The sequence below is a fragment of the Carcharodon carcharias genome, chromosome 23 (assembly GCF_017639515.1).
Source record: "Carcharodon carcharias isolate sCarCar2 chromosome 23, sCarCar2.pri, whole genome shotgun sequence".
NCBI classification, from domain to species: Eukaryota; Metazoa; Chordata; class Chondrichthyes; order Lamniformes; family Lamnidae; genus Carcharodon; species Carcharodon carcharias.
In genome coordinates, this window is record NC_054489.1 from 39,022,164 (window position 1) to 39,049,234 (window position 27,071).

A 27,071-nucleotide genomic window follows, 5' to 3' on the forward strand; every position below is an offset into this window, starting at 1 on the left:
AATGGGACGAGGTCGTAGAGAAGCTAGGGCAAAGATTGTGAACTCAGCAGCCTGAGGGATAGGAAAGCCGTGAGATTGGAGAGGACGGTCAGTAGGTGAGTGGGATAAAGTGCACAATAATGTAAAATAACAGAGACAAAAGCAATGGGATTATTCAAAATCCAATTTGATGAAAGGCTAAATGACCTTTCTCTTCCCGGATTCTTATGTTCTTATTCTTTTCTTTAGATGGACTGTCCTGGTGATTCCGGCGCACTAGATGGGATTGTTATGGACCTGGCAATCCAATATGTGCCACAGGAAGAGACAAAGGCCACAGGATTCTGAGTGATAGATTATTGAGCGATTTCCCATAGATTGACACGGAGACACAAACTCAGAACCCGAGAAACCTACCTTGGACAGTGATAACTGTCAATGCATTGGGATTTAAATACACATGCAAATGTTGAATGGCACTTCATCCATTATCCTGTTTTGAATCCAGTGATCAAATTACAAATTAATTTTAATCCTTTCAATTTGCATCAATAAATGCACTTTACTTCTTTACTAACCACTGAGTGCACTAACCAGGCGCAAATACTTACATATAGGACCTGATACCCAAATGCGATACATCAACAAGGTAGATAGTATGAACCGTGATATTCTGATGCAAACGCTTAACACGCTTCTCTCAAATTTCTCTCTGTGCTGCTTTACCACAGGGGTCAACTCACTTTTGTTTAATGTCCATTTGTAAAACAGAACCAAGTTGGGATTTAATGACTACGCCAAGCTGCTGAAATCATCATGTGGAAATCCTTGGCCGGAATTTTCCAGCCCATCATGCCGATGGGATCTTCCGGTCCCGCCAATATGAACGGAGATTTCGATGGCTCGCCCGCCCCAATGCAGGGCTGGGTGGAGAGGGGGTGGGGGTGGGGGAGGGGGGCTGGGAAAATTCCAGCCCTTGTATTGAGAACCTATTCACACATTAAACTCCTCCATCTGTTATTTTAATAGAGCATGAACTCATTCATTTTAAACAGTACACACCTTTGTTAAAATAGTGATGAAGGATTTCATACCAATCTTTTACTGCATGATCCTAACCCTCAGGCGATGAGTCTGCTCGTTTACTGATATGAGTGAAAAAGTTCAAACGAGCAGAAGATTGGCTTTTATGCTCAAGGACTTTCACCAACATTAGTCAACAGAGGAAAGTATATTCCAGTGTTGCCAAAAACACTGATCAGCGTCCCACAGTCTGTTCCATTTCCCAGTGAAATTATAAGGTATTTCCAAGTCTCTCCCACCATGGGTATCACTCACCCACCCCTGAACCACCTTACCTCCAAGATTCGCTTCAGCTTTGCCGATGATTTGATGGACATTGATGCAGCGATGATAGCATTCAGTTGCTGTAAGAGAGAAATGACTAAATCAGTTGTTGAGGACTTAAGCGAGTTATGGACAACCCAGATTTGCAAAGAAATTTTATGTCTTGTGGGCGGGCATGCTCGTGACCCAGTCGGGCATCAAATCGCGCAAGAAGACATCAGGCGAGCACCCTGACAATTAAAAGGGAGATTAAGCCCATTGTCTCTGATCTTACGGTTGGCGGGTGGGTGAATCAGCCAGGCAGACTTCGCTTTTTTCATCAAACCTCACCCGAGCGCGGGGTGAGGTTTCTGTCATTAAATAAAATTAAAAATAAAAATCTGTGGACAGCACTTTTATCATCTATAGGTTCAGGTGCCTGATTGTGATGCTTGGATGTTTTTTTTCCTGATCTTCAAAACTGTATTTCATGGTTTTCGGGGTCTGCAGCTCCCTGAGACAGCTCTCTGCCTTCAGGGAGCTTTCTCTCAGCGCTCGCCCACACCTGTGGAAACGTCATCGCCTGCTCTCCTCCCGCTCCACTCCGGCAGCGCTCAGCTTTTCAGCGTGTGTTTCACACTAGCTGGCTGTTAGTTTGCCAGGCAGCATGAAATTATGGTCGGGGGCTGATCGCGATTGGTAGTCCGTTTCTTGACCGCTCCTGGACCCGCCGATCCTGCCCGCTCACCGAGCTGAGAATTCAGGCCATGGAGTTCTGTGAGGCAGACAGGCTCCTGCACAGTCAGCACTGGTTGACAGCAGCAAAGGCGTTAGGTTGGCAAGGACTTTTATCCGACCTTCTATCGTTGGCAGCTTTTCATTTAAAAAAAACCTTTTGATGCTTAAAATTTCTACCCAGCGGTTCCTTTTTATTTAAAAGCATTTCATGCCGTTTTTGAAAAACCTTCTCAGTGATTTAAAATCAAAGATAAAATTTCTCCCGAAAATCCCAAAGCAATGTTTACTTTTATTAAATGTTCTTTTCTGGTGGTAGGTATCTCTTTAGGGAACCATTGATTAAAACTTGCTCAATTCTGATTGTCACGTGTATTAAAAAGAATGAAAACTTGCATTTACATAGCACTTTTTCACCTTCCATTTTAACCGATTTTGTAGATTGCTTCCTCACCTCAGGGATGGGTTCACCCTTCCTTCAAAGCTACTGTCACCACCTCCACCTCTTCAAATGAAACACCCTATGACCCCACTGTCCTTCCTAAGTGCTGTCCCATCTCTAAACCATCTTTCCTGACTAAGGCCCTTGAAAGTGTTGTCACCTTTTAGAGACCTGTTCCCATTGCCCCTATGGTTCCCGATTTGAATCCCTGCATTCAGATTTCCACCCTTCCCACTGAGACAACTCTAAACAAAGTCAGAAATTACATTTTCTGTGCAGTACCCTGTCTCCTGCTCATTGACCTTTCTGCAAATTCTAACACAGTCAATCACAACATCCTCTTTCAACACCTCCATTGTCCAGCTCAGTGGGACCGCTGTTCCACTCCTACCTATTCAATCATAGACAGAGCATCTCCACGAACTTCTCTTCCAGCCCCCACGCCATTATTTATGGAGTCCCACATCCTTGACCACCTCGCCTTCTTCAACTACATGCTGCTCCTTGGCAATCCAACATGTACACAAATGAAGCCCAGTTCCTCTCTACCCCTCTTGATCCCTCCACTGCCTTTGTGCTGTTGGAACGCTTGTTCGACATCCAGCCTTGGGTGAGCTGTAACTTCCTCCTGCTAAACAGTGGGAAGGCTTAAGCATAGAAAGTCCATCGCAGTCAAACAGATGAAGTGGATATAGTAATGGAATGGGAACACAGGTAAATAAAATTAGCTCCCTTCTCCCTGAAATAATGGGATGGAAAATGTGTGACCCTTCTAACACGCTAATGGGATTACAAAGAATTTACAGCACAGAAATAGGCCATTCGGTCTTTATGGCTATTACGCTGCATGCTTCCTGGCCTTACGTTGGTGACTCTTCAGGACCATGAAAGGGTCTTGCTTTCCACAGCATCTCACAACAGCAGAACAAGAGGGGCTGGGAAATCTTTACACATCATTGATGGAGGTAAACACATTATAGCCAAGCTGCTAGATGGTACACACTTGTCCCCACTGCCCCTGCAATAATGGCAAGAACTGTTTAAATCCCAGGCACTGTTAACTATTAATTTCTGCACTGCTGCACTTTTGTATCTATTGGACTGGAATAAATGGGGTTGAAGTTATGATTCAGTTATACAAATCCCTGGTCAGCCCACACACACCTTGGAAAGGACATACTGGCCTTGGAGGAAGTGCAGCAGAAATTCGCTAGAATTATACCTGGATTCCAAGGGTTAAATTATGTGGAGATACCACACAAACTGGGGTTCCATTCCCTGGAATTTAGAAATTTAAAGGGTAACTTGATTGAAGCTTTCAACATATTAAGGGGTACAAACAGATGGAGAGAAACTATTTCCACTGATTGGAGAGTCTAGGATGATGGGGCATAGTCTAAAAATTGGAGCCACATATTTCAGGAGCGAAATTAGGAAACACTTGTGTTTGGAAATTTTGGAACTTTCTTCCACAATTGCCAGTTGATGCGACATCAATTGATAATTTAAAATCTGAGATTGACATACTATTGTTAACCAAACTGTTTAAGGGAAATGGGGGAAAGACCAGCCATGACCTCACTGAAAGGTGGAATTCGAGGGACTAAACGGACTCCTCCAGTTCCCATGCCCTGTGAACCTCAGGATAGGGACAGAGTTGCTCACCGGCGTCAGCAGCTGAATGCTGTCATTGAAGTTGCCCATGAAGATGATGATGTTCAGCCGCTCCGACAGACGTGGGATCTTGCTGAATTTGATCATGAAGCGATCCTCTTCACCCAGGTCCTCCAACGGTTTCTTGTCCTTCTCGTACTGCTGCAGGACTTTCCGCTCATACTCGGTTGGCACAAAACGGGTCAGCAGCTCAATGAAATCCAGATTGAGCAACTGCAGGTCAAAGCTGGGCCACGTGGAAAAGAAAAAATTACAGGCATGTTAGTCACAAGAATAAGTTTAAGAATAAGGGGTCTCCCATTTAGGATGGAGATGAGAATTTTTTTCACTCAGAAGGTCGAGGGTTTGTGGAATTCTCTTTCCCAGAGAGTGGGCCAGGCTGGGCCATTGAATATTTTTAACGTAGAGGTAGATAGGTTCTTGATTAACGAGGGGGTCAAAGGGTATCGGGGATAGGTGGGAAAGCGGAGCTGAGACCACAATCAGATCAGCTAATATCTTATTGAATGGCGGAACAGCCTCAAGGGCTGAATGGCTTACTCCATCTCCTAATTTGTATGTTTGTATAAGACAGAACAGGGTCACGACTTACAGTACAAGGGTCAGACTCACATTAGCAAGCGTTCTATTTTCACAAAGGGTGAGGAAGAGCTGGAATAAGCTGCAGGGAAGGGCAGCTGCGGTCAGAACTGTACAGTCATTTAAGAAACAGATGCACTGCTGGGAAAATGTTTCGGTTGTTCAAGCATCAAGTTGATGTTAAAATTCTCATCCTTGTTTTCAAATCCCTCCATGTCCTCACCCCTTCCTGTGTCTATGATCTCCAACCACACCACCCAAGATTTTTAAAATCTTTTTTACTCAAGGCTGGCACTTGTTGCCCATCTCTAATTGCCCTTGGCCATTTCAGAGGTCAAAGTGGTTCAGTGTCAACCACATTACTGTGGGTCTGGAGTTACATGGAGGCCAGACCAGATAAGGATGGCAGATTACCTTCCCTAAAGGACATTGCTTTTACGACACTCGATAATAGTTTCATGGTACTCTTACTGAGACTAGCTTTCAATTCCAGATTTTTTATTAATTAATTGAGTTTATTAATTAATTGAATTTAAATTCCGCCACCTGCCATGGTTGGATTCTGACCTGTGTTGCCAGGGTATTAGTCTGGGCCTCTGGATTACTAGCCCAGTGACATTACCACTATGCCACTGACTCCTTTCGGGATCCCCCGTGGCGGGGCTGGTGAGTCATTGAGATCTCCGTCCACTTTGGTGGGACTGGAGGATCCCACAGGCGTGAGGGGCTGGAAAATTCCAGCCCTGGTCTTTTGAGCATCAATGATTTAATTGCTCCACCATTGGTGGCCACACCTTCAGCTCTGGAAGACCCTCATTACATCCCGCTGCCCTTCCTGCCTCTTTTCCTCCTTTAAGACACTCCTTACAACCTACCTCTTTGATCAAACTTCTGGTCTTCTGACCTTATATTGCCTTATGTTGCTTGGTCTCCTACTTTGCATAACAATGCTCTTGTGAAGTACTTCAGGATGTTTTATTATGCTAAAGATGCTATGTAATTATGACTTGTTGTTGTAGGATTCTGGACATTTGAGGTCAAATGGTTCAAAATGGCCTCCTAATGTGAATCAATTCTGTTAATTGCAAGAACAAGTCAGTGCTCTTGGAGTGAAGACACGTGAACTGGAGCCCAAACAAAACCTCCAATATGAAGTATTGGGGTCTGCATGCCTATGGGAGCTAAGGTTCTCCAGTAAGCATTTCAGATCCTTAAGTTAGAGCATGAAGACCCACCTGTCTTGAAAGAAAGTTCTGTCACTGGAAGTAGGTATTTTAGTTAGACAGGCTAGTGGTGTACAAATTGCAGGCACCTGCTAATATTGATCTCTGCGGAGATAGTTATGTAGTGGTAATGCCTCTGGACTTGTAATCCAGAGGCCCAGGCTATTGCCCTGGGGACATGCATCAAAACCCCACCACGGCAGCTGGTGGAACTTAAATTCAATTAATAAAAAAATCTGGAATTGCAAGCTAGTCTCAGTAACAGTGACCATGAAACTATCACTGAGTGTTGTAAAAATCCATTAATTCACTAATGTCCCTTAGAGAAGGAAATCTGCCATCCTTACCTGGTCTGGCCTGCATGTGACTCCAGACCCACAGCAATGTGATTGACTCTTAACTTCCTTCTGAAATGGCCTAGCAAGCCACTTTCAGAGGCAATTAGGGCTGGCCAACAAATGCTGGCCTTGCCATTGATGCCCACTTCCCAAGAAAGAATAAAGAAAAGAATCCAGTTGCTGGGCTAACTCTTGCCCCTGATTTTCTCTCACTTCCTGGTCTTGATTCAGCTGTTAATAATGAGCATAAGCAGATTCGAACCAGCAGAAGCAGGCTATACAAATCCTCAAACCTGCCCCACCATTCAGTAGGGTCATTGACTGATCTTTGACCTCTGCTGCCCTTTGCTGTCCAATGCCTGTAACTGCTGATTCCCTTGGAGTCCAAACCTCCATCAATCTCGTCTTGAATATACTTAGTGACTGAGCATCCACAGCTCCGGAATAGAAAATCCTAGAGATTCACAACTCTTGAGTGAGAAAAAGAACTCCTCATCTCAGTCTTAAATATCCGACCCCTTATCCTGAAACCAAGGGCTGGTGATGGAGGTGGGAATGGAGTTGGGAATTACAAAAGCAGTATTTTCAAATTTGCAGTGCCTTCCCAACTCAGCACTATTTTTGTGTGGCCTTTTTGTGGTTGGGAAGGCCTTGGGTCATGATCCTGGATGCACTTCTTCTGAAGTCAGGGCCGCCATTGTGAGTCCTATAGGAAATATGAATTTCCTCTCCCTGCTATTTTCATGTGCTGGTGTGGGCTTTGGAAGCCCTAGAAAAAACATGCCTCTTTGAAGAGTTTGTAGTCACTGGGGGAGGCCTGCTGAGGAGTTGGGAATATTATGACAGGTAAGACAACTTCATTTGCCACTTACAGCCTTCTAGCCAGCTCATCTCCAGGCCCACACTCATCCCACACTCCTACCACACTGCACCGCGGCTCGCAAAACCCAACCCCCAAACCGCCCTCATCTCTCAGAGACAAAAATATGACAGGAATGGGGTTCAGAGATGGACTCAGTTTTTGGAAGTTGGGAGGAATCTTTTATGTTTCAACGAAATCATCTCTCATTCTGCTAAACTTCATAAACCAAAGGCCCATTCTACTAAATTTCTCCTCACAGGACAATCCTTTCATTCCAGGGATCTATCGAGTGAGCCTTCATTGCATTCCATCCTGTCTGTGGGTGTACCTACACCACATGGACTGCAGCGGTTCAAGAAGGCAGCTCACCACTACCTACTCAGGGGCAACTAGGGACGGGCAATAAATGTTGGCCCAGCCAGCGAAGCCCACATCCCGTGAATGAATTTAAAAAATCTAGCTCAGACTAAACAAACCATTTTCCTCTCGCTGACAACTGAAAGAACTGTCCATTATCTGCTGGATCATCCATCAAGCTACCAAGAATATGGATATCAGCCTTTACATATACCCTTTTCAAATTTAAATATCATGCACCCACACTGGTTTTGAAATATCTTGGTCGGGATTTTCCAGGCCCACTGTGGCGGGACCTGTCACAGGGGATGTGGCGGGCCAGTCAAAAGTCCATTGACTTTCGGTGGGAGTAGATGATCCCAGCAGTGGGTGGGGCCGGAAAATCCAGGCCCTTGGGTTGCATTCTTGCAAGGGGGAGAGCATGGCATGGGTCAGGTGTGGCCACCACAGTGCCCATTCTTCCTGTGCCTACCTCAAACTTTGGCGCCTACCCACCTGATGGTGTGAACATTTGCCTAGACACCCACCCCCAGCTTATAATGACATGGTGCTTCTGGCTATCTTCTGGAGGTAACTTTTCAGGAGGTCTGGACCCACTTCTTTGACCTGATGCCCACCTGTGGGGCACTCATGCATCTTGTGGAGGCTACAATGTCTCGTACAAGTCCCTACTACTACACCGGATCCCACCTTTAGGCGCAGGACCAGGAATTCCTGTATTAAGAAGTCTTCGCCCTCCAATCTGCTCCCCGGGCAGCCAGTCACCCAAGGCAGAACTCTCATCCCTTACAAGGCAGTCAAGAAACCCCAAGGAAACACTGCATAACTACTTCCCACAACCCCCACCCCACCTTTCTGTCCATTAACCATTTAATCACAAAATGACTCACTTGTCAATGGCCTTGCAGATGTCATCGGAGCTCAGGCCTCCTTTCCTCAGGGTGATAGCCAGATTCTTTGCTCGGTTCGATTCAATCAGAGCCACCTTACTCGCTGCCTTCTGGGTCACCTTCATTTTCAAGGTGTTGATGTTCACCGATGAGCCCTGAGCCTTGGTTTTAAATCGCTCCTCAAACTCAGACATGTTCAGCTCCTAGAAAATAACAAACAGCTTTAGCAGCAGAGCCAAAGGCCAACTGATGCCTTAATAATTTGATTACTGCATCTTAATAAAAATCAGGCTTTCATAGATTTTCTAAAAATAAAGTGGCCTCCAATGTGGCATGATGCTATGTGAACAAAAGAACTCCTTTTGAAAGGTGCTGCTTTTGCATCATAGTGAATTGGACAGTCTCATATTGTCGCTGGGTCAAAATCCTGGAACTCCATCCCTAACAGCACTGTGGGTGTAACTACACCAGGTGGACTGCAGCAGTTCAAGAAGGTGGATCACCATCACCTTCTCAGGGGCATTTAGTGATGGGCAATAAATGCTGGCTTTTTGCCAGTGATGCCCACATTCCATATAAGAATGAAAAAAAGGTCAGAGCATCAGCGCTCAAAATCCACATCAAGGGCAGGATTTTCACACAGCGTTGGTGGTGATGTTGGGCGCAGACACATTTTGAATTTAGCACTCCTGAATGGTGTCTTAGTTTCCCGGTGTCTCAAACGTGCTGTAATTTTCAAAGGGAGGGCATGGTGATGAGCCAGCAGCCCTTTCAGCTCCAATTATCTGTCTATTAATCCTGTTGAAGAGCTTGTTAATGGGATGAAGTGGAACAGAAGGCGATTATCATAGCAGCAAACAGGAAGAATGAATAGTCTAGTCCACGTTAGTGCACATTTGGACATCAGGAGTGCCTCGGGGAGACATGATGTGATGTTGCTGCTTGATTAAACAGTTGAAAAAACAGTTATTCAGACTGAAGTGCTCAGGCAGTGGCAGAAAGTTGCCATCATTTGAGCAGAGCCAGTCAAGAGCCTTGCTTGGCCCCTTGTACATCCTGTGAGGTCACTGGCCCTCTCCTCTCATGCATGCTTCAATCTGCAAGGCGAAGGCAAGACCAGTCATGGCTGACGTCTGCCTGTGAGCATTGCATTCTACAGCCGCTCACTAATCGGGTGCTGAGCTCATCTCAGGCCCAATAAGGGGCTTTGCATATTAAAATAGTGTTGAGTTAGAGAGGCCAGAATCCAGGCACTGGGTTCCTGACCCTGGATTGAAAATCCAGCTTTCAAAAAAACTTGTGCATATAGATTGTGACTGGCTCGTTGACTCACCTCACTCCCCATCACGTGGAATGCCCTCCCTCAACATCTCCGCCTTGTAACTTCCTCTGCCCCAATTTAAAAACCTGCTCAAATCCTCCCCTTTAATACGTTCTTTAGCCTCCCTCAGGACCTTCTTCCCCTTACCCCTCCATAACACGCTGCCCACTCGCTAGCCATTGAGCTGTAAAGTGCTCTGGGATGTCTCTGTACATCATGAGCACTGTGGAGAGGTAAGATGTGGTGTTCATATTGGGTTAGAATCCCATTCCCACTGGTAAAATGCACAATGCAGCAGAAACTAGCACTCTTACAATAGAAAGGACAATGGATGAGATTAGTTTGGATGCTTAGGAGCCTGACTGGGCAGCAAACCTTGAATTACACTCCCAAGATGTTTGAGAAACTGCCGAATGGAAGTTTATTTATGCTCTGTTCTCATACATTTCCCATGAAGCAATACTTTCTAAATCAGTGAGAGAAATGCGTCTGACAGCCTGGGTTTTCATCCTCGAGACAGGTAGGGGGATTCGGAGAAATTCACAGCTCAGCCCGCCTGCCTCTGGAGCAAGTGCCTGCCAAAGAGTGATCTTCACTGCTGGGGGCTGGGTGGGGGTTGGAGGTGAGCCGGCTGACCCAGGAAGGCAGCTAGAGGGGCTGCTGGGTTTCGAGGCGGGCTATTTAAAAGGGCAACCTCGGTACCATGGGACTTTGTCCCAGTGACAAAAAATCAAAGGCCCTTCACCCCTCAAATCCCCTTCACCCTCCAAACATTCCCCATGCCCCATCCATGTCACCTCATGGCCCCCCACCCACGTCCTATATCCCCTCATCCCCCTATTCCAGGTTCTGCCCTTCCACCCATCCTCGTATCTCCTCATGCCTATTACACCAGGCTCCGGCATTTCATGCCCATTGACCCACTATATACTCTCTACAATCAATGTTCACTTCAGTGTAAAGTGGGATGTGTATAAAACAAAGCTTTGAAAAAATGTAATCCCCTACGCTTGAAAAGAGACCTGCAGTGCCCTTTGAAAATTAAAAATCCAGAATCCACAAACACTTGAAACCACTTACTTATGCCACCAAACATTGTGAAATTGACTGCAGAGCTCACAGAGCCTGAACTGCCAATCAAACAATGTTTCCTCCGGGGAACAGGGATTCTGTATTGCAATAGATGTCGGGGCTTTCATCCAAGTGTACATAATGTGGCATGGTTGAGAGCCAAGAACAGCTTTGTAATTACATTGTAAATCTGTTTTATATAGTTGTGGCATTGGATTAGATTATTTAAAGGTATTTTAGTTTCTCACCTCCCCCAACTCCCTCAGCATAGTGACTATTATTATGTCAGTAAATACAGTAGCAATTTTGTCCCAGAAACAGGAAATGAGATGAAAGAGCAGTCACTGTTTTTCTGGTGGTTTTGACTGAGACAGGGATGCTGACCAAGAACAATTTGCTGCTCACCTTTGAACACTTTGAACGCCAAGCAGGGCCGTAGTTTAACCTCTGAACCAAAGGTTGACATTAATGACATCACAGCACCAGAATCACTTGAGGTGACATGCCTGAAGTGGGGCTTGAACCCAGAAATTCCTGGTCCAGGGTGCTACCGATTGAGCCAAGCTGACAGGCCACAAATCCAGTCACTGGGCCCAAGGTTGTCTAAAGATTCTGACCTACTTTCTGCAACATCAGCACCCTCTCACCTGTAACAGCTTCTCATCGTCCAGTTCAGTGAAGACTGTTCCATTTATTTGATTGGGTTTCAGTGCCACCCAATTCAAGATTGGCATTCGGAACTTAGTTTTGATTGGTTGCTTTATCTTAAGAGATGCTGGAAGAGAAATAAAAAGAACTAAGTCACATAGTACAAGCTTGGTCAATAAAATGCCACAATGCACTCAGATCTCAGCAGCTTTTATTACTGGGAGGTTATAATCTAGTAACTTTTGCAAAAACTGTAAATAAATAGAAAATTTTTGATAAGAAAGGGCAAAAAATTACCACAGCATTAAGGCCGGTTACATAATTCAGTGTAGATGTCCTGAGCAATACCTTACTTATCCAAACAATCACTTCTACTTTCATTACATATTTTGCTTGGATAGCTATAGAAATGTTATTTTAATATGATCAGTTTTCATAGCTGGGTAAAGGTTGTTATTGGTAAGCAGCCTGCACATTGGTTATTGTTCTTCAAGAGTGTTTATGTAGATGAGGGTGGGGAAGGCTTATTGCTGAGGTGTTTATTTTGTTGGAGTCGTGATTGAGGACCTACTTCAATTCTTTAAACAGGTTCCAATCTGATGGAGTATTTAAATTCTGTGCAGGTTTATCAGGTGACCTTCTTAACATGGCTTCATTTTATCATTAAATCTACTTGTGCTTCCAATGGATAAAAGACCTAGGCCCCAAAATTCCTGGACCTTGAAAACAGAGCAGCAAATCAAATAGAACGAGCGGCCAAACAGGGCCTTGTAATTTTCAGGTTTGACAGCTAAAAACTGACCTGAGCTTACAGAGGGTTCGTCACAACACAATACCTTTTTTATTGGCTTCAGGCCTTGTTGGATTTGGGTGGACTACCAGTGAAAGTAAGAATCAGAGTCTAGAGACAGTATTTTTCAGTCAGCAGGGGCAGGCCCGACACACAAAAAGATGACATAGGGCGTGTGTCCCGTCGTCTTCACGCTGTGTTGCGATGTCTCGTTTGGCCGATATGTAAACGGCCTATTAAGGCCATTTAGGAAGTAATTAATGTAATTGCTAATGCTGCCCATAACCTTGCGGTTGTCGGGCAGGTGAAAAGGCCAAGCAACCTTCATGTATTTTAGGAAACCTCATCCATGAGCGGGATGAGGTTTCCGAAAGCTTTTATTAATTAAATAAATATTTTTTCTGAAATATCAAAATATGTCACATGAGGAGAGATGTTTAATTAAATTTTTATTCCATTTATTTAATAATTGCAAAAGCCCTTCGATCCCCGTGCGCTGGCAAAAGGGCACAGGCCCTGACTCTCTCTCCTCCCCCAGCCTGCACAGGTAGCACTAAGCGCTGTGGCTCTTGTCTTACGCCGGGCGGGCCTTAATGTAAAATGGCAGTGAGGAGCCGATTGCGGGCAGTGATTGGCTCCACGAGTGCCCCTGCCCACTCCTGCCAAGCCCGCCTGCCATCTGAAAAATTCTGGCCTGGAAGTTACCGTAGGATTCAGTAACCGAGGAACATGCCTGTGCACTCCTCCATCTGTTATTTTAGTGAAGGTGTTAACCAATTTTAGTGCCAAACATCACTTCTCATACCTGGGGGCACAGGAAAATGGGGATATCACCTGTGGGCTGGCACGCGCCACCATGGCGATCAGTGGCTACAGCGGCTTGGCAACAGGCGCCAACACCGAAAACAACAACAGCCCCTAACAACACCTGATGACCACTTTACATGTGACACTTGTGGCAGAACCTGCCTCTCCCAGATTGGTCTCTTCAGCCTTCAGCGCCATATGAAGCTATCGCATCCCTGATGGATTTGAGTTGCTGCAAGTCCGTCATCTTATGTCGATGGAAGGATGCCGCCACTGCTGATAACCATTTAAAATTAATAGATTATCCCTGGCATTGCAATGGTGACAGGAGAGTGTCATGCGACTTTAGTGCTGCTTCTCTGATTTGGGGCTCCTCGCGAAGAGTGCCACCCACAGACAGCATTAGTCATGAGAATGTGGGCTCTTGCTGCTGGATTTTCCATCTATTAATTTAAACTTTCATGCACTAAACTATGACCAGCAGTGAACGGTAGACCGATAGCTCCACAGTTACAAACAGGGGTAAACCAGTTGAAAGGAATTGAGTGCTTTTAGTGTGCGTGAAACCCTTTTTAACTGCCAGCTTCACAAAGGCACAAAACCCTTTAGCACTAAAATCCACGGGCACAGGGACATGTTAATGTTTCTCTTCTAATGTCACACAGCAGGATTTCAATTCATAAAGCTTGGCTTAAAATGTTGGTCCTGCAGGATTTAATGGTGCTAAGTTCCCTGAGGTGACTACTCTATGTCAGCGTCTTTCCCTCCTAAATTCGGGTGCTTTTCAAAGTATCAGGTAGAGCCTGTGTAAGTTGAGTAAATTCCCCTCATATAATTTTTATAAAAGCGCCAACTTGATAGGATTTTCTGGGCTGGATTTTCATCCTTGTGGCGGGTAGCAGGATTGGGAAAATTCCCTGCTGGGTCCGCTTGCCTAGGGAGAAAATGCCAGGGAAGGCAGGATTTTCACTGTGGGGGCGTGGGTGCAGGCTGCAGTTGGGTCAGCCGACCCGGGAAAGGGTTCGGAGGCAGCTACAGGGGCAGCCGGGTGTGGAGGTGGGCTGTTTAAAAGCCCTGCCTTGGTGCTGTGGGGCCTTGTCCCAATTATAATGACAAAGTAAGGTCCTCTAGTCCTCACCCCTCACACACCTCATGCCCCCCCTCCCACCCACGACCTATGGTCCCTCATGCCCCCATGCCAAGGTATGCCACCCACCCACTCCCTATGGACCTGCATCCCTCCATACCAAGATATTCCCTCACCCAGCCCCTATGGTCCTTACTGCCTCTTATGTCAAGGCATGCACCCCAACCACCCCCTCTGGTCTCTCATCCCTCCCATTCCAAGCTAGGGCGCTTCCATAGAACCGCAGAAAAGTTATGGCACAGAAAGAGGCCAGTCAACCAATCATGTCTGCGTCAGCCAAAAAAAGAAACAAAAAAGAAACTAGCCACTCATTTTAACCCACTTTCCAGCCGCTGGTCCATAGCCTTGCAGGTTACAGCACTTCAGATGCAGATCCAGGTACCTCTTAAATGAGTTGAGCATTTCAGCCTCACCCACCAACTTAGGCAGTGTATTCCAGATGCCCACCACCCTCTGGGTGAAAAAGTTTTTCCTCACATCCCCTCTAACCCTTCTACCAATCACCTTAAATCCAAGCCCCCTGGTAACTGACCCCTCAGCTAGGGGAAGTGGGTCTTTCCTGTCTACCATATCTAGGCACTTCATAATTTTGTACACCTGAATTAGGTCACCCCTCAGCCTCCTCTGTTCTAAGGAAAACAACCCTAGCCTATCCAATCTTTCCTCATAGCTGCAATTTTCCAGCCCTGGCAACAATCCTGTAAATCTCCTCTGTACTGTCTCCAGAGCAATTATGTCCTTTCTGTAATGCTACTTCCATGCTTCTTCACCTACTACATACAGTATAGACCCAATGAACCCTATAGTGACAATAGCATGTATAAGAAAAACTTTAAAACAGGACAGCTATTCATTGATAATTTTCCATTTTCTTAAAAATAACTCCTTTTTTCTACACAGCAGATTCATCCGGAATGCATAACAAGGCTTGGCTGAGAGTTCAGATGTTCAATACAGTACTGAAACACCCGAGCCCCAGGGAAAACATTGCTTGATTGACAGCTCTGGCTCTCTGATCTCTTCTGTCAATTAAACAATGTTTATTTCCACAAGATAAAGAGGTTTCAAGTGTTTGCAGCTTCAGCTTTGACACTTTAAATGATCTGAATGATTGACACTTTAATTGACCTGTCATTAAAAAAGATTTTTTTTAACAAAAGTGGAAAGTTATCAATGAATGACATTTTTTGTAGCTTTTCTTTTACACATCCTTTGTCACTTTAGGTTTAATTGGTTCTATGAAGTGTACAACAGGTATATGGACGTGGAAGTGCATAGCTTGGCATGTGAGGAATGAGGGGCCAAAGGGGGTGGGTAGGAGGCATACCTTGGCATGGAGGGGCATGAATGGGACCTTGTGAACTTACCTTTCAAAGGGTTCCCTCATCCAGACTATGGTTCACGACTCCTCTGAGGGGCCTGAACCATGACTCTTTGAAAAGCTGGCCCGATATCGTGAAACGTGTGGAGGACTAGGGCATGTCTACCCCTGCAATGGAGGGCAGGGTGCAGGCTTGCGACTTGAACTAGTCTGTACCCAATTTTTGCCCTCCCAAAAACTGGAAAACCCGGGAATGGGGTCGAGAGTTTCGAAACTGAGCCCCAGCTGCCATTTTCACCCTACTCCATGACAATCCAGCCCTAAATATTTTTGTGTCAGTTCAGAGATGAACGTTCTCCTTTATAACTCTATCACTGACAGCAGTGGCACGTGAAAAACACGGGTTATTTCATTAGTGGGTACTTATTGGCACCATTGGATAAACCTGTTTTAGTGTCACTATAGAATTGGCTGTAATGCAGAATATTTAATCACTGTGCAATGTTTTCAGGTTACTTGAACTCCAGGCATCATGACCTGGCTCTATCTATGTTCAAGCCTTAGAACCATAGCATGGGTCTGTGAACTGAACTGTTCTTACCCATATAAGGCGTAGGAATGTACTGGCATCCTGACTTTGAGAACCACCAATAAACTCGCAGCCTTTCTCTTGATGTATTTTAAAGCAGTCAATTAGAAGTGCGACTCTCAAATTGAAGCCTGCGGCCTATTAGTCTACCTGCACTAGAAGAGGCCTGTCCATGGCCCAAAGGGGGCAGCAGGCACATGGTAAGGGATGGAAAGCAACAGCTCTCAGCATCCACAGCAGCTCAAGTCCAGGGACAATCGCAGAATGAAATTTATGTCACATGTGCTGAAAATCACCCCTGATGGTGGGAGGAAAATTGCCATGGTGAAAGCACTAAAAGCAAAAGTGCCTGGTGAGACAGCACCGAATGCAGTAAGAGCAATAAGGTCAAGATGAGTTTTATTTTTGTTGAAAATTTCACAGGTGTGACAAGCACAGCAAACCAGAATAAAGACTGAGAGACTTACACAAACACTCGGCCACACTGTGTTAACACATGCAAATACTTAAAGATGTCACAAAAATCCAACAGGGGCTGCACTACTATACCCAATCTCTCACCGGAATAATGAAACTGGTTCACCCTCGCCCTTCACTGGGGTAAACATGCTGCCTTAACCCAATCTAGCCTACGTCCGAGTTCAGTCTGACACTGGGTGGTTGATTCTTAACTCTCTCAAAAGTAGCTGTTTAAGCCACTCAAATGTACAAAGAATGGCTAAAATGGCAGCTCGTCACCACCTCCTTGGAACCACACTGGATGGGAAACAGCGACGTGGTTAAACTTAGTAGGGGCTGCGTTAGTTGAGTGTCCCCCCATCCGTAATGTAACAGAGTGCTCCTATTCTATAACCATCAATGAATGGGTCAGTTTAAGGCCCCTTTACGAATCTTTGCGTCCTCATGTGAGCACTTGTAAAACCCTGTAAGAAGTTTACAATGTGGGAACTAAGCTCACTCACCAAAACACCCCAACCTGTTGATAAAAAGACCAACGCAAACAAAGACAAGGCACAGTCACTTTCCAGTTAATGCACACGTGATCAGCATTCTGTCGAGGTGAACGTCAGCAGCGATCTCATGACCCTTACCTGTGGTGTCCATTGTTGGCACTCCTGGAGGGGGTGGGGGTGCTCCTGGAGGGGGTGGTGGTGGAGGAGGAGGAGGAATACAAGCACCTGTGGGTGGGGGTGGGGGGGGGGGTGGAGGTGGGGGCGGTGGTATACCTGCTGGTGGGGCAGTGCCAGTCTCAGCCGCAGTGGGAAGTGGAGGAGGGGGAGGTGGGACACTGACACTCTCTGCCGATGAGGGTGGAGGGGGATGGGCACTTGGGCTGGTAACTTCAGGACCACCTGCAGGGACAGTTGGTGCTGGAGGAACATCTGTCAGAGAAAGCAGAAATACAAATTTAAATGTTAAACCTTAAATATCATCCAATCTGCAAGACAGTTTATTAGGGCTTACCCACTGAGCATGTCCTGCTTACCTGGAGTTAGAGACGGAGGAGAATCCCCATCTTAACTTTACCACCAGGTGGAAACTGGGCGACATGGACAGTTAAATAAAGGAGGCCATTCACCCCTCCCTGATCTCACTGCATTCCCATCATTTAAATATACTGTTCAGGTCCCCTCGCGCCAGTCAGCCCCTCTGCTGACTTCTGGAGCCCATTCCCATGGGAACCGAGCTGCGGTTTCTTGCTGCCAAGTTCCCGTCCCTGCCCACAACATCAAGGGCCAGACCTTCCCGTCTGAGACAGGAATCAGGAGGCGGGACCTATCCCGGCTTGCATTCCCAGCCTGATTGGAGGCAGGATTTTCACCGGGGTGGTCGGGGTGGTGGGGCGGGAGTGGGGGGGGGGTCGGGGGGGGTCTTAATGACTGTCGAGATGGGTCTGCCACTTAGCGGCTGGTGGGGCAGGAATGGAGGCAGGATGCCAGGGAAGTGGGCAAAGTCCTGACCCGAATACACAGCCATTGCTCATGGCTGCTCTCTCTGTGCGAGATGTTAAGAAAAAGAGAGGATTTTCATATTCAAAGTGGTCGTAGGGCAAATGGAGGGCTGGGAAAATGCCGGCTATTAAAATTTCATTGCTGCTCAGTCCTTTTTTTTGCATTTTTTTCCCCCATCAAACAGAACTGTTTCAGTCCTGCTGGCTCTGTTCCTGCCAGGATGGAGCCGGTCAGCTTCACAGAGATCCCAAGTCACCCTCCCAATGAAAATCTTGGGTAGTCAGAAGGCCAGTTCTCCACTGACCTCAACACGCCCAATTACCGAGGCGGGCGACTTCACTTTCCCGACCACTCCTGCTCTCTTCCCTGCACACCCCCCCACCACCCCCCATCCTCGGGAATAGCAGCAGAGTCAGCAACGGGGAAGCAGACCACGGATTTCTTTCCCCCCATCCCGTTCCCGTCCCATTTCGGGACGGGAAAATCCAGCCCCATGTTATTATTGCCAGCCAAAGCACCAGTGCGCGCAGATGAGGAACCTCTGTCTTATCATTTACATCATCTTATATCGGGCAAGCAAGAAAATAGAAGTTTCAAATGACAAATCCCACCAAATTTAAATCCTTTTTTTTTAACTGAGTGTCAGTGGAATGGGAACAAGTGGATAATTGTGTTTTTGGGAAGTTTCACTCTTTTGTTTTGTTTTGTGGCATTTGTTGAATGTCATCATGACATTTAATAAATGTGGGATGTCGACATCTTAGAAACACTGGATATTTTAGCCTGGTATTGGTGTATTGGAGAAAAATTTTACAGGAAGTTCTCGATGTTTATCAAGAGTCTGTAAATGATCACTTTTTGGTTCACTGGGTGGAATCTCATCACTGTGTTTAAGGATCTCCAAATAAAGTTCCTATAAAATACGTAGTGGCAAAGTTCTTCTTGAGTCGATATTGAGAGCAAGTTCTCTCAGCTAGTTGACTAAGGTTGTTTTTTTAGGATTATCCAACCTTCTCTTCAAAAGGACATTGAGAGAATTCAAAAGGGAGCTACAAGCATAATTCTGGGATGGCAGGAAAGGCTTGTTCCAATCTGCTCTTATTTGAGGCTCAATCATCTTATAGTTGTCCTCCAATGCTGCACTGCAAATGAAATAATCTGCAAAACTGTCAACCTGTTTAAAACAAAAACCCTGCCTTCAATGAGAACAAGCCCCCTATCACAAACTTCGTTAGAGGAAAAATGATTCAGGGAGGATGAGGTCAATGGGCTGAAGCATCTTCTTCATCAGAATCTATCTGAAGATCGATCTCACAAACAGCCACGGGAGTGAGCTCTGAAGACAGAGCAGGCCTTGGGGGAAGATTTAGGCTGGTACCTTTGCTGGGTTCGGGCCTGGGTTCTGGTGCTGTAGTTACAGCGGCCTGCTTCACTATGACCGGAATGATTTGTATGTCGAGATCTCCGTTGTCCCCATGCTGGATTTTAATCAGCCCCTGCTGTTCCAGTTGGCAGAGCTTCTGCTCCAGTGATGTGTGCCGTTGGATCGTTCTGTCTCTGTCTGAGATCTGTGCCTGGAGAGACTGTAGCTTTGATGCAGATTCACTGAAGGTCTCCTGTCCGGTAGAAAACCTTACAGTAAAAGTCAAGTTCACCTCCTGCCCACAAAATTTAACATGACAAGATGAAAACTTTAGAAGCATTAAGATCGGTGAGAATCCCACAGGGGAAAGTAACCAGAAAATACATTCCCAAATATAAAAAGACTCATGTTCTGCTAGCTCAGTTAGCAAATGCACTGCATGGGACTGAATCAGGTTCAATTCAAAGTCTGTGTTGAGTTCTCTGATCCCGCTGGGCAATAGGCAGTGGTGGTGGGGAGAAATGGAGATGAAGAGGTGGAGGGTTGGCCATGATAGTCCAGAGCACGGGACAGCCAAGTCTCCTCCCCGCAATCCCCTCCCAGCAGGCCCAGCCTGACTGGGAAACAGTCCCTGCTCCCCTCTCCACTTCTGAATAACATTATGCTCAAGTCAGGATCACATCATCACATTTTATGAAGGCCCCTGCTCCCTTCCCATGGGTGACACCTTCCCTGCTCAAAACATAAGGTTAACATTAGGACCAGATGGGAAGGCACGGGTTGAGAGAGAACTGAGTCTCTGCCCTCATTTAACTGCTTCTAAGGCCCAGTTTCCACTAGGTGGGAAAGAGTTAAAATTGGGGCTTCTTGTGAAACCTTGAGCTTTGGCCCAGTGTACCATTTTTGCCCTTTGTCTCTTGCACATTTTCCCAGCGATAGGACCTGTTTTTGTTTTTGCTGCTTCTGAGGCCTCTGCTCCAGCCTTTCACCTTGGAGTGATCGAGTTGCTCTCGCTCTGCAACGATTTCATCCTGCGCTCGTGGAAAGGTGGTGAACTTACTCGGTGACTGCAGGGCTTGCCCCACTCTGACACTGCAGCAATACTGCCCACAGCTTCAGTCACACAAGCACACTCACCTTGAGGCCTTCCACCTCTTTATGGGACTGGATCAGCTGTTTCTCCAGCTCTGCAATTTTCATCATGGAGTCATTTTCAGCTTCTTGGAATTTTTCTGTCAGCTGAATAAAACGAAGCACAAGAGATAAAAATTAAAATACAAACAGTAAAACAAAGTCCCGGTGACCAAAATTGTTAGGCCGTCCTTTAACAATTTCATTCCCTTAGTCCCCCAGCTGACTCACCCTCATTCTAAAAGATTCCAGGCAAGGAATGGGTCTCAAGTTCTCTTCAACTGAACGGAATACACTGCCTACTGCCTGACAGGGTGGTGCAGTCAGATTCAACAGTAACTTTCAAAAAGGAATTGTACATACTTGAAAAATAAAAGGTTGCAGGACTACTGGGAAAGAGTGGCCTTGGGGCACTAACTGAATAGCTTTTAAAGAGCCACCATAGGCATGATGGGCCGAAAGGCCTTCTTCTGTACTGTATGATTCCATGATTCTACAGCACTCCCACCAGCAGCAAAACAGGTTCTGAACTTCCTTTCACCGCTGCCCTTGGACTGAGAACAAGATACAACTGGGTTACAAATGAGTCAGTGAGCTGAATGTCTTCAGGGATTCTGCAACTTTGGTATGAAACTAAAGGAACTCGGGCAAACAACTTGGAGGAAAGAGGAATTATAGCCCTCAGAAACCGGTGGGTTTTGTTTGGGCGGAAGGTTCAAATATCAGAAATCTGAAACAGGAGCTCAGCCCACCTCGAGCCTGCACACTCCTGGTTGTAATGGAGGCAGGATGAGGCTGGGCTAGCAGGAAGCAGGTTTTTGTATGGAAATATTTTAATGAGGCTGTGTTCATTTTAACAGTGATTCAGTTTTAACCACAGGCAGCTAGGCATCTCTTTCAGGAAACCTGGCAGGTAAAAGCAGGTGCGAAGGGCTGAATCCCACGAGGTACAGGCCTTTGCAGCGCTTCTTGTGGGCCAAGAGGGGCAGGAGTATTGCCTCCCTGGCCCAAGGAGCTATCCAATCAAGACCCCAGCCCCTGCCACATCTGCTCCCCCTTGTCCCATCACTGCAGTTCTGATGGTTGTGGGTGGGAACCCGACAGAACAAAGGCTTAGACATTCAAGAAACTTGTAATTCCGAGTTACCCACCTCAAAATACCTCCCCCCGAGCCAAAATCTAGACCCACGGGCAGGATTTTCATGGCCTGAATCAGGCCTGAGCAGATGGTGGCAACCTTCTACTGTCTCCGTTCTGGTCGCGCAAAATTTTCACAAGGTTATGGGGGAGCGCAGGCCTGCAAACTCGCCAGCGCTGCTGTTAAGGCCAATTAAGATTGTTAAGGGCTTGTTGAAAACCTGTCTTCCTGAAGTCTTTTCAATTTGCTCGAGGCAGCCAGGGTTTTGGAGTGGCCTGTCTCAGGCCAGCTGGAGGCAGGCGTGGGCCAAGTCATGGAGGCCAGAAAAGTTTCCACGGGTAAAGCTAATGGCTGACCACAGGTGATGGGGCTTATCCCTTTGGAGGAAAAGTTGCTGCAGCCCCTCACAGGTCAGAGGAGGGGACAGCAGGAAGAACCTTCCCAGTTCAGGGGATCGACACCCTCGTGGCGTCATATGAGAATTGAAGAAATGGGCAAGGGCTGTTTAGACTTCACCTGAGCAGCAGGAAGGCTGGAGCTGGGAATGGGTGCTACACCCTCAGAAATTGAGGCCAATGGAGGTGAGGAGCAGCAGTCACACAGGCAGGGCAGAGTGCAGGACATCAGGAGGCCAGGGGAGAGGAATGAAGGACATGAAGGAGAAGGATGCACTACTCTCAGCACAAGATCTAAGTGTAGAAGCAAACTTATCTAGACACCATGGAGAACCAGCACTGAGGAAGACAGCAACCCTCTAGGCAGATGGTGAGGAAAATCTGTGTCCTTGTCAGTGAGGACCTCACATCTCACACCACTGATCACCTGCCCTGCCAGAAGCAGCAAAGGTAAGCATGGTCTTGAATTTCTTCACCATTGGATCCTTTCAAGGGTCAGCTGCAGACCTCTGGAGCATCTCACAGCCGACTGCCCATGGGTGTATCCTCAGGTGACAGATACCCTCTTTGCCAAGGTTGGACAACACATCAGGTTCATAACTGATGGGGCATCACAGGCTCAGAAGGCAATAGGTCCGGTGCCTGGTGTGGTAAGATGGTGCCCTCCATTACCCTCCTGCAAGGGTCTCCATCAGTGTGGTGGCCTGCTCTACTCTGCATATCATGGCCCAGAGAGATGTGAACTTTGAGGATAGTGAAGCCCTGGGAGGAGACAGTTCATGGAGGGAGGAGCAGGAGGTGAGAGGAAGAGGAGGAATTGGAGGTGATGGGAGATGATGCTGAAGAGTGAGGTACCCATGCTGCACCAAGAGGTGGCCTCCTCCTACCTCCCTCTGGGAAGAGTACCTCCTTCCTGGGTGCCAGACCTCCGGCTCCCCTGTGACATCTCGCTTCCCTGTGGTGCTGTGAAAGACTTTGGCAAAAGCTACAGATCCCTCCCTCAGGATGACCAGCAGCTTCAGTGATGGCTGCTGTGGAGGTCTAAATGAATCCCACAGTTCACTTCACCCATCCCCATTCCTGCCCTCAATGGCAGTAATTAGGCAGGAAACCCATCTCCAAGTCAACCACAGGCTCGCTCTGCGCAACTCTGAACTTCAGTCGGTTTCCCAAAAAGAGGCCCACCCCTGGTTTCGAATCTCGATGGCAGAAATCCAGCCCCATATTTCCACTGTTCCTTCAGTAGCATGTACGAGGCGGTGCTGCCAAACACTTCACACAAGACAGATAATAAGCAGGAGGTGTGGTCTCCTGAAGACAGGAGCTCCTTGCTCCTGATCCTCACTCAGAACCAATGTGTGGGTTGGGCCTGTTCACGGTGGAGGTATAACTCCCTCCACAAAGAGGGTTATGCAATTTGTAAGGGGATTGTTAGGGCCACCACTGGAATTGGAGAATGTTCTAGGCAGCAACAGTGGAAATTCTGTTTGCAAGTTGCAATCTCGGGACAGGAATACAGTATTCAGCTCCGCAAACCATCCCACCATTCAATTACATCATGGTCGCTCGGTTTCTGAACTCCTTTTATCCATCACGCTAAACCTCAATTTTGACATTTTCAATTCAACAGCTATCTGGGGGAACGAGCCTCCGATTTCCACTACCCTGTATGTGAAGCAGTGCTTTCTGACATCAACCCCCGAATAATTTATTTTTAGTGTTAAGGTTATGCCCCCTTGTTTTGCACTCACCCACCAGAAGAAATACTTTCTCTCTAGCTACCCTTTCATGGTCTTTCATCTTCTTAAATACTTAAATCAAATTACCCTTAAATCTTCCATATGCAAGCGATCGCTGTGTAACCACTGGGATTGTGATCCGAGGAGGTTTGGGGTTATCAATTTGTACACCATTTTGTTGCAGAGGAAGCAGGAACAGAAGAGGACACAGGCTCCTGGAGCCATCGCTCCGAACCTGACAAATGAGTTTACAGCTTGTGGGCGCCTCTACACCTGCTTCATCAACATCCTCCAATGGGAAAGGATGATATATAGTTGGAAGATTCTTAGTCCTTTGAGGTTGAGGGACAGAGGTCAAGATTCCCTAACACCACCCAGCTTAGAGGGCAAGATAGGCCATGCATTCACATTCCTTCACTAAGTCCTCAGTACCCGCTTCTAGATAGGAGAAGGCATCAATGCCTGCCCCCTACACTTAAGATAAATGAAGTCACCATTGTCTATGGCTTATCAACAACAACTTTTATATAGCACCTATAGCATAGTAAAGCGTCCCAAGACACTTAATTGGCACACTACTGCGGACAGAACGTACTGACATCTTGAAATTTACACTTTCAGTAAGTGTTCAAATCCCACCTGTGAAGCAAACATCTGGAGTGCTCCAGGACCTTTTGCAGAAAATGGAAGTGGTTCTGTGACTGAACTGGCTCAATTGGCACCAGATTTCTCCCCATTCCTATTGTGGAGTTGATTCAACATCAGAACAACTCCTACACGCGCTGTTCCTCAGACGTTGTGCTGCTAACTTGCCCGCTCTGGCTGTGGGCCTGCCCTGATGTTAATGGAAGGTCTGTGAAAGACTGGCACCAACATTCGTGGGCGGACAGAGTGGATCACAATGGTGGAAAAGTCACCAAAAGCCACTGGCAGCAGAATACTTTGGTGCCATTGACAATCTCCCTTGGGACAAAACTCGAAATGAGGATACATGTGTTTGTGTGTGTGGGCTAAATAATACAGTGGGGGGGGGGGCAGACAGCTCACACCCCTCCTGCCCTCCTCCCTCAACCCTGAAGCAAAGCTGTCCTGCTGCACGCTGGCCCACCCTGCAACCATAATGTGCTGTTGGGGGGGGGTGGGGCTTAACAGGCCGAATGGGACTCCCACACCTCACTGGGGAGGAGGTCCCGCCCTCTGGAGCTGCTGGCCAATCCTATTGTTCCTGCAGCGCCAAGTGTGCATTAGTGGCTGCTGCTGGAACTGCAAGAAATTGAGGAAGAAGGCCCAAGGATCCCTGAAGGGGTGAGTCCAGGGTTTTGGGCCTGGAGGGTTTTGGCAGGTCAGGAAGGGGGGAGGCAGGGGTGTTTGGGTTTAAGACTACAGGGGGCTAGGAAGAAAGGGGGGTGTCCATCTTAGGCTTCCCCTGATCTGCAAAAAAAACCCCAAAATTCTAATTCCCCCTCTTCCTTCCTGCCCTTTGATGAATGTAGCTAAAACATTGGGTTGCTTGCTCCCACCAACTGCCGGATACCAAACATTTGATGGTGTGGGCAGCATATTATCAGGGTCAACTGGCTTGGTAACAAGATTGATTACCGATTTAAATATGGTGGATGGGTTGCCGATTTGGGCCCACCCCCTCCCCCCATATTATAGGAGTGAGCTCAGGGCTGGGTGGGAAGGTGGTGGGGTGGGCACCTGCCCTATTTTACATGCCCACCCGCCAGAAACACACTCAGTCTGGGCATGTCTCTCTCTGGTATCAGTCACACTGTTTATCCCTCGTGGGTGGAACATGAATCACCCACTCTCCCCTCCGACAGAACACCTGTGTTACTTGTTCCTGTAGCTCTTCGACATGCTCCAGCACAGCATTCTTGGTCTCTGCGTCCTCCAACAGTGCGCCCACGTCAAACACATTATCCAGGTAGGCCTGGATCTGCACCTGCAACCTCTCACTTTCTGATGACTTTAGTTTCTGCAAACAATACAAGATGTCATTTTACTGGATCAGAAAGAGGAAACAAGAGGGTACTTATGAGAGTTGGCACTGCTCTCACACAAACCTTCCCAACATGCTCTAATCAAGTTCCTTCGCTGTCTTAACCCATGGGAACGCTTGTGCTGAAACAGCTCAGAGAGGAATGTTGCACAGGCTTTACCCACTTGGATGGGAAGAGTTCCCTCCATAGCTTCTACTCTGTTGAATAGAAGGGCAATATTCATTCTGAGCTAAAAGGCCCATGTGATCTTTCATATTGGAGTTGTTGAGCTGCGAGCTAGGGATAATAAATTAGGTGGGAGTTCTTTATTGAAATATCTTCTTATGTTACCAGGGTAGCCATCAAAATGCTCTGAAGAAGGGTTATACGGACTCGAAACATTAACTCTGTTTCTCTCTCCACAGATGCTGTCAGACCTGCTGAGTTTTTCTAGCATTTTCCGTTTTTGCACCAAAATACTAAAAATGGGTTCCAAAGACAATTAGAAGGATTTCTGGAGAAAAAGGGGGCAAAGGACATTTGTCGGAGTTGTGTGGGTTAACGTTAATCGAAAAAGCACGGGCCAGTTAGACATAAATCGCAGACTCCAATTCTGAAAAGCTGGTGGTTTTAATTTGGTGACTAGATGTTGAGGTCCAGTGAATTTTTATCCAGTGAGGAGAGGTAGTGTTCCTGGCTGTGAAATCCCCATGTCTCTGGTGAACCAGGGACCTTACATGTGTCATTGGCGAACAGCAGAGGGTTTTACTGTAATGCTCCTGGCAACATCTTCAGTCTCCATTTCGTGCACTCTTACCTTAAGATACTCATCCAGTCCCAGCATGGTGAACTCAAACTGCAGATGGACCCGGAAGTTCATGTCCTCAACAGAATGCACAACGATGTTAATAAACTGCATGCAGGCAACCTATGGAGAGAAAGAGAGAGAGTGAGAGAAAGTAAGGGGAGTTATTGTACTGGGATTATAAACCCCATCAGGTTAATGTTGATGGGGAGAGGCAACAAAAGCATTTCCAGGAAGCAAAGAGGTAAAAATAAGGCCAAGCTTACTCTTTGAAGTCTGGTGTATTTAAACTGAGACCCATACACATCACAGGCTGTATATACTGCACACCGTACCCAGTTCACAGTACAGCCACGAGTGGAAGCAATTTGGGATTGGTAAGACAGCCCCCAAGTTGGGACCTCCAATCCTCTGGGTGACTGAACTCAATGTGCTGGCCTCACACGTTAACATGAGGCTGGTTC

The 27,071-nt window shown here is 46.7% G+C and overlaps 1 protein-coding gene across 3 annotated transcripts in view; it reads right to left on the minus strand.

The window, feature by feature from the left end:
• The window catches only part of fmnl1a (formin-like 1a), a 283,407-nt gene that overhangs the window by 38,597 nt on the left and 217,739 nt on the right, over window positions 1–27,071 (minus strand). For all 3 annotated transcript variants that reach the window (XM_041173399.1, XM_041173402.1, XM_041173400.1), the window contains 9 exons: window positions 26,620–26,730; window positions 25,649–25,798; window positions 20,552–20,653; window positions 19,430–19,667; window positions 17,191–17,481; window positions 11,445–11,572; window positions 8,406–8,608; window positions 4,148–4,382; window positions 1,338–1,406 (listed from right to left, as the gene is read on the minus strand). In XM_041173399.1, the coding sequence (XP_041029333.1) occupies window positions 1,338–1,406; window positions 4,148–4,382; window positions 8,406–8,608; window positions 11,445–11,572; window positions 17,191–17,481; window positions 19,430–19,667; window positions 20,552–20,653; window positions 25,649–25,798; window positions 26,620–26,730 (1,527 nt within the window). The remainder of the gene's footprint in view (window positions 1–1,337; window positions 1,407–4,147; window positions 4,383–8,405; window positions 8,609–11,444; window positions 11,573–17,190; window positions 17,482–19,429; window positions 19,668–20,551; window positions 20,654–25,648; window positions 25,799–26,619; window positions 26,731–27,071) is intronic.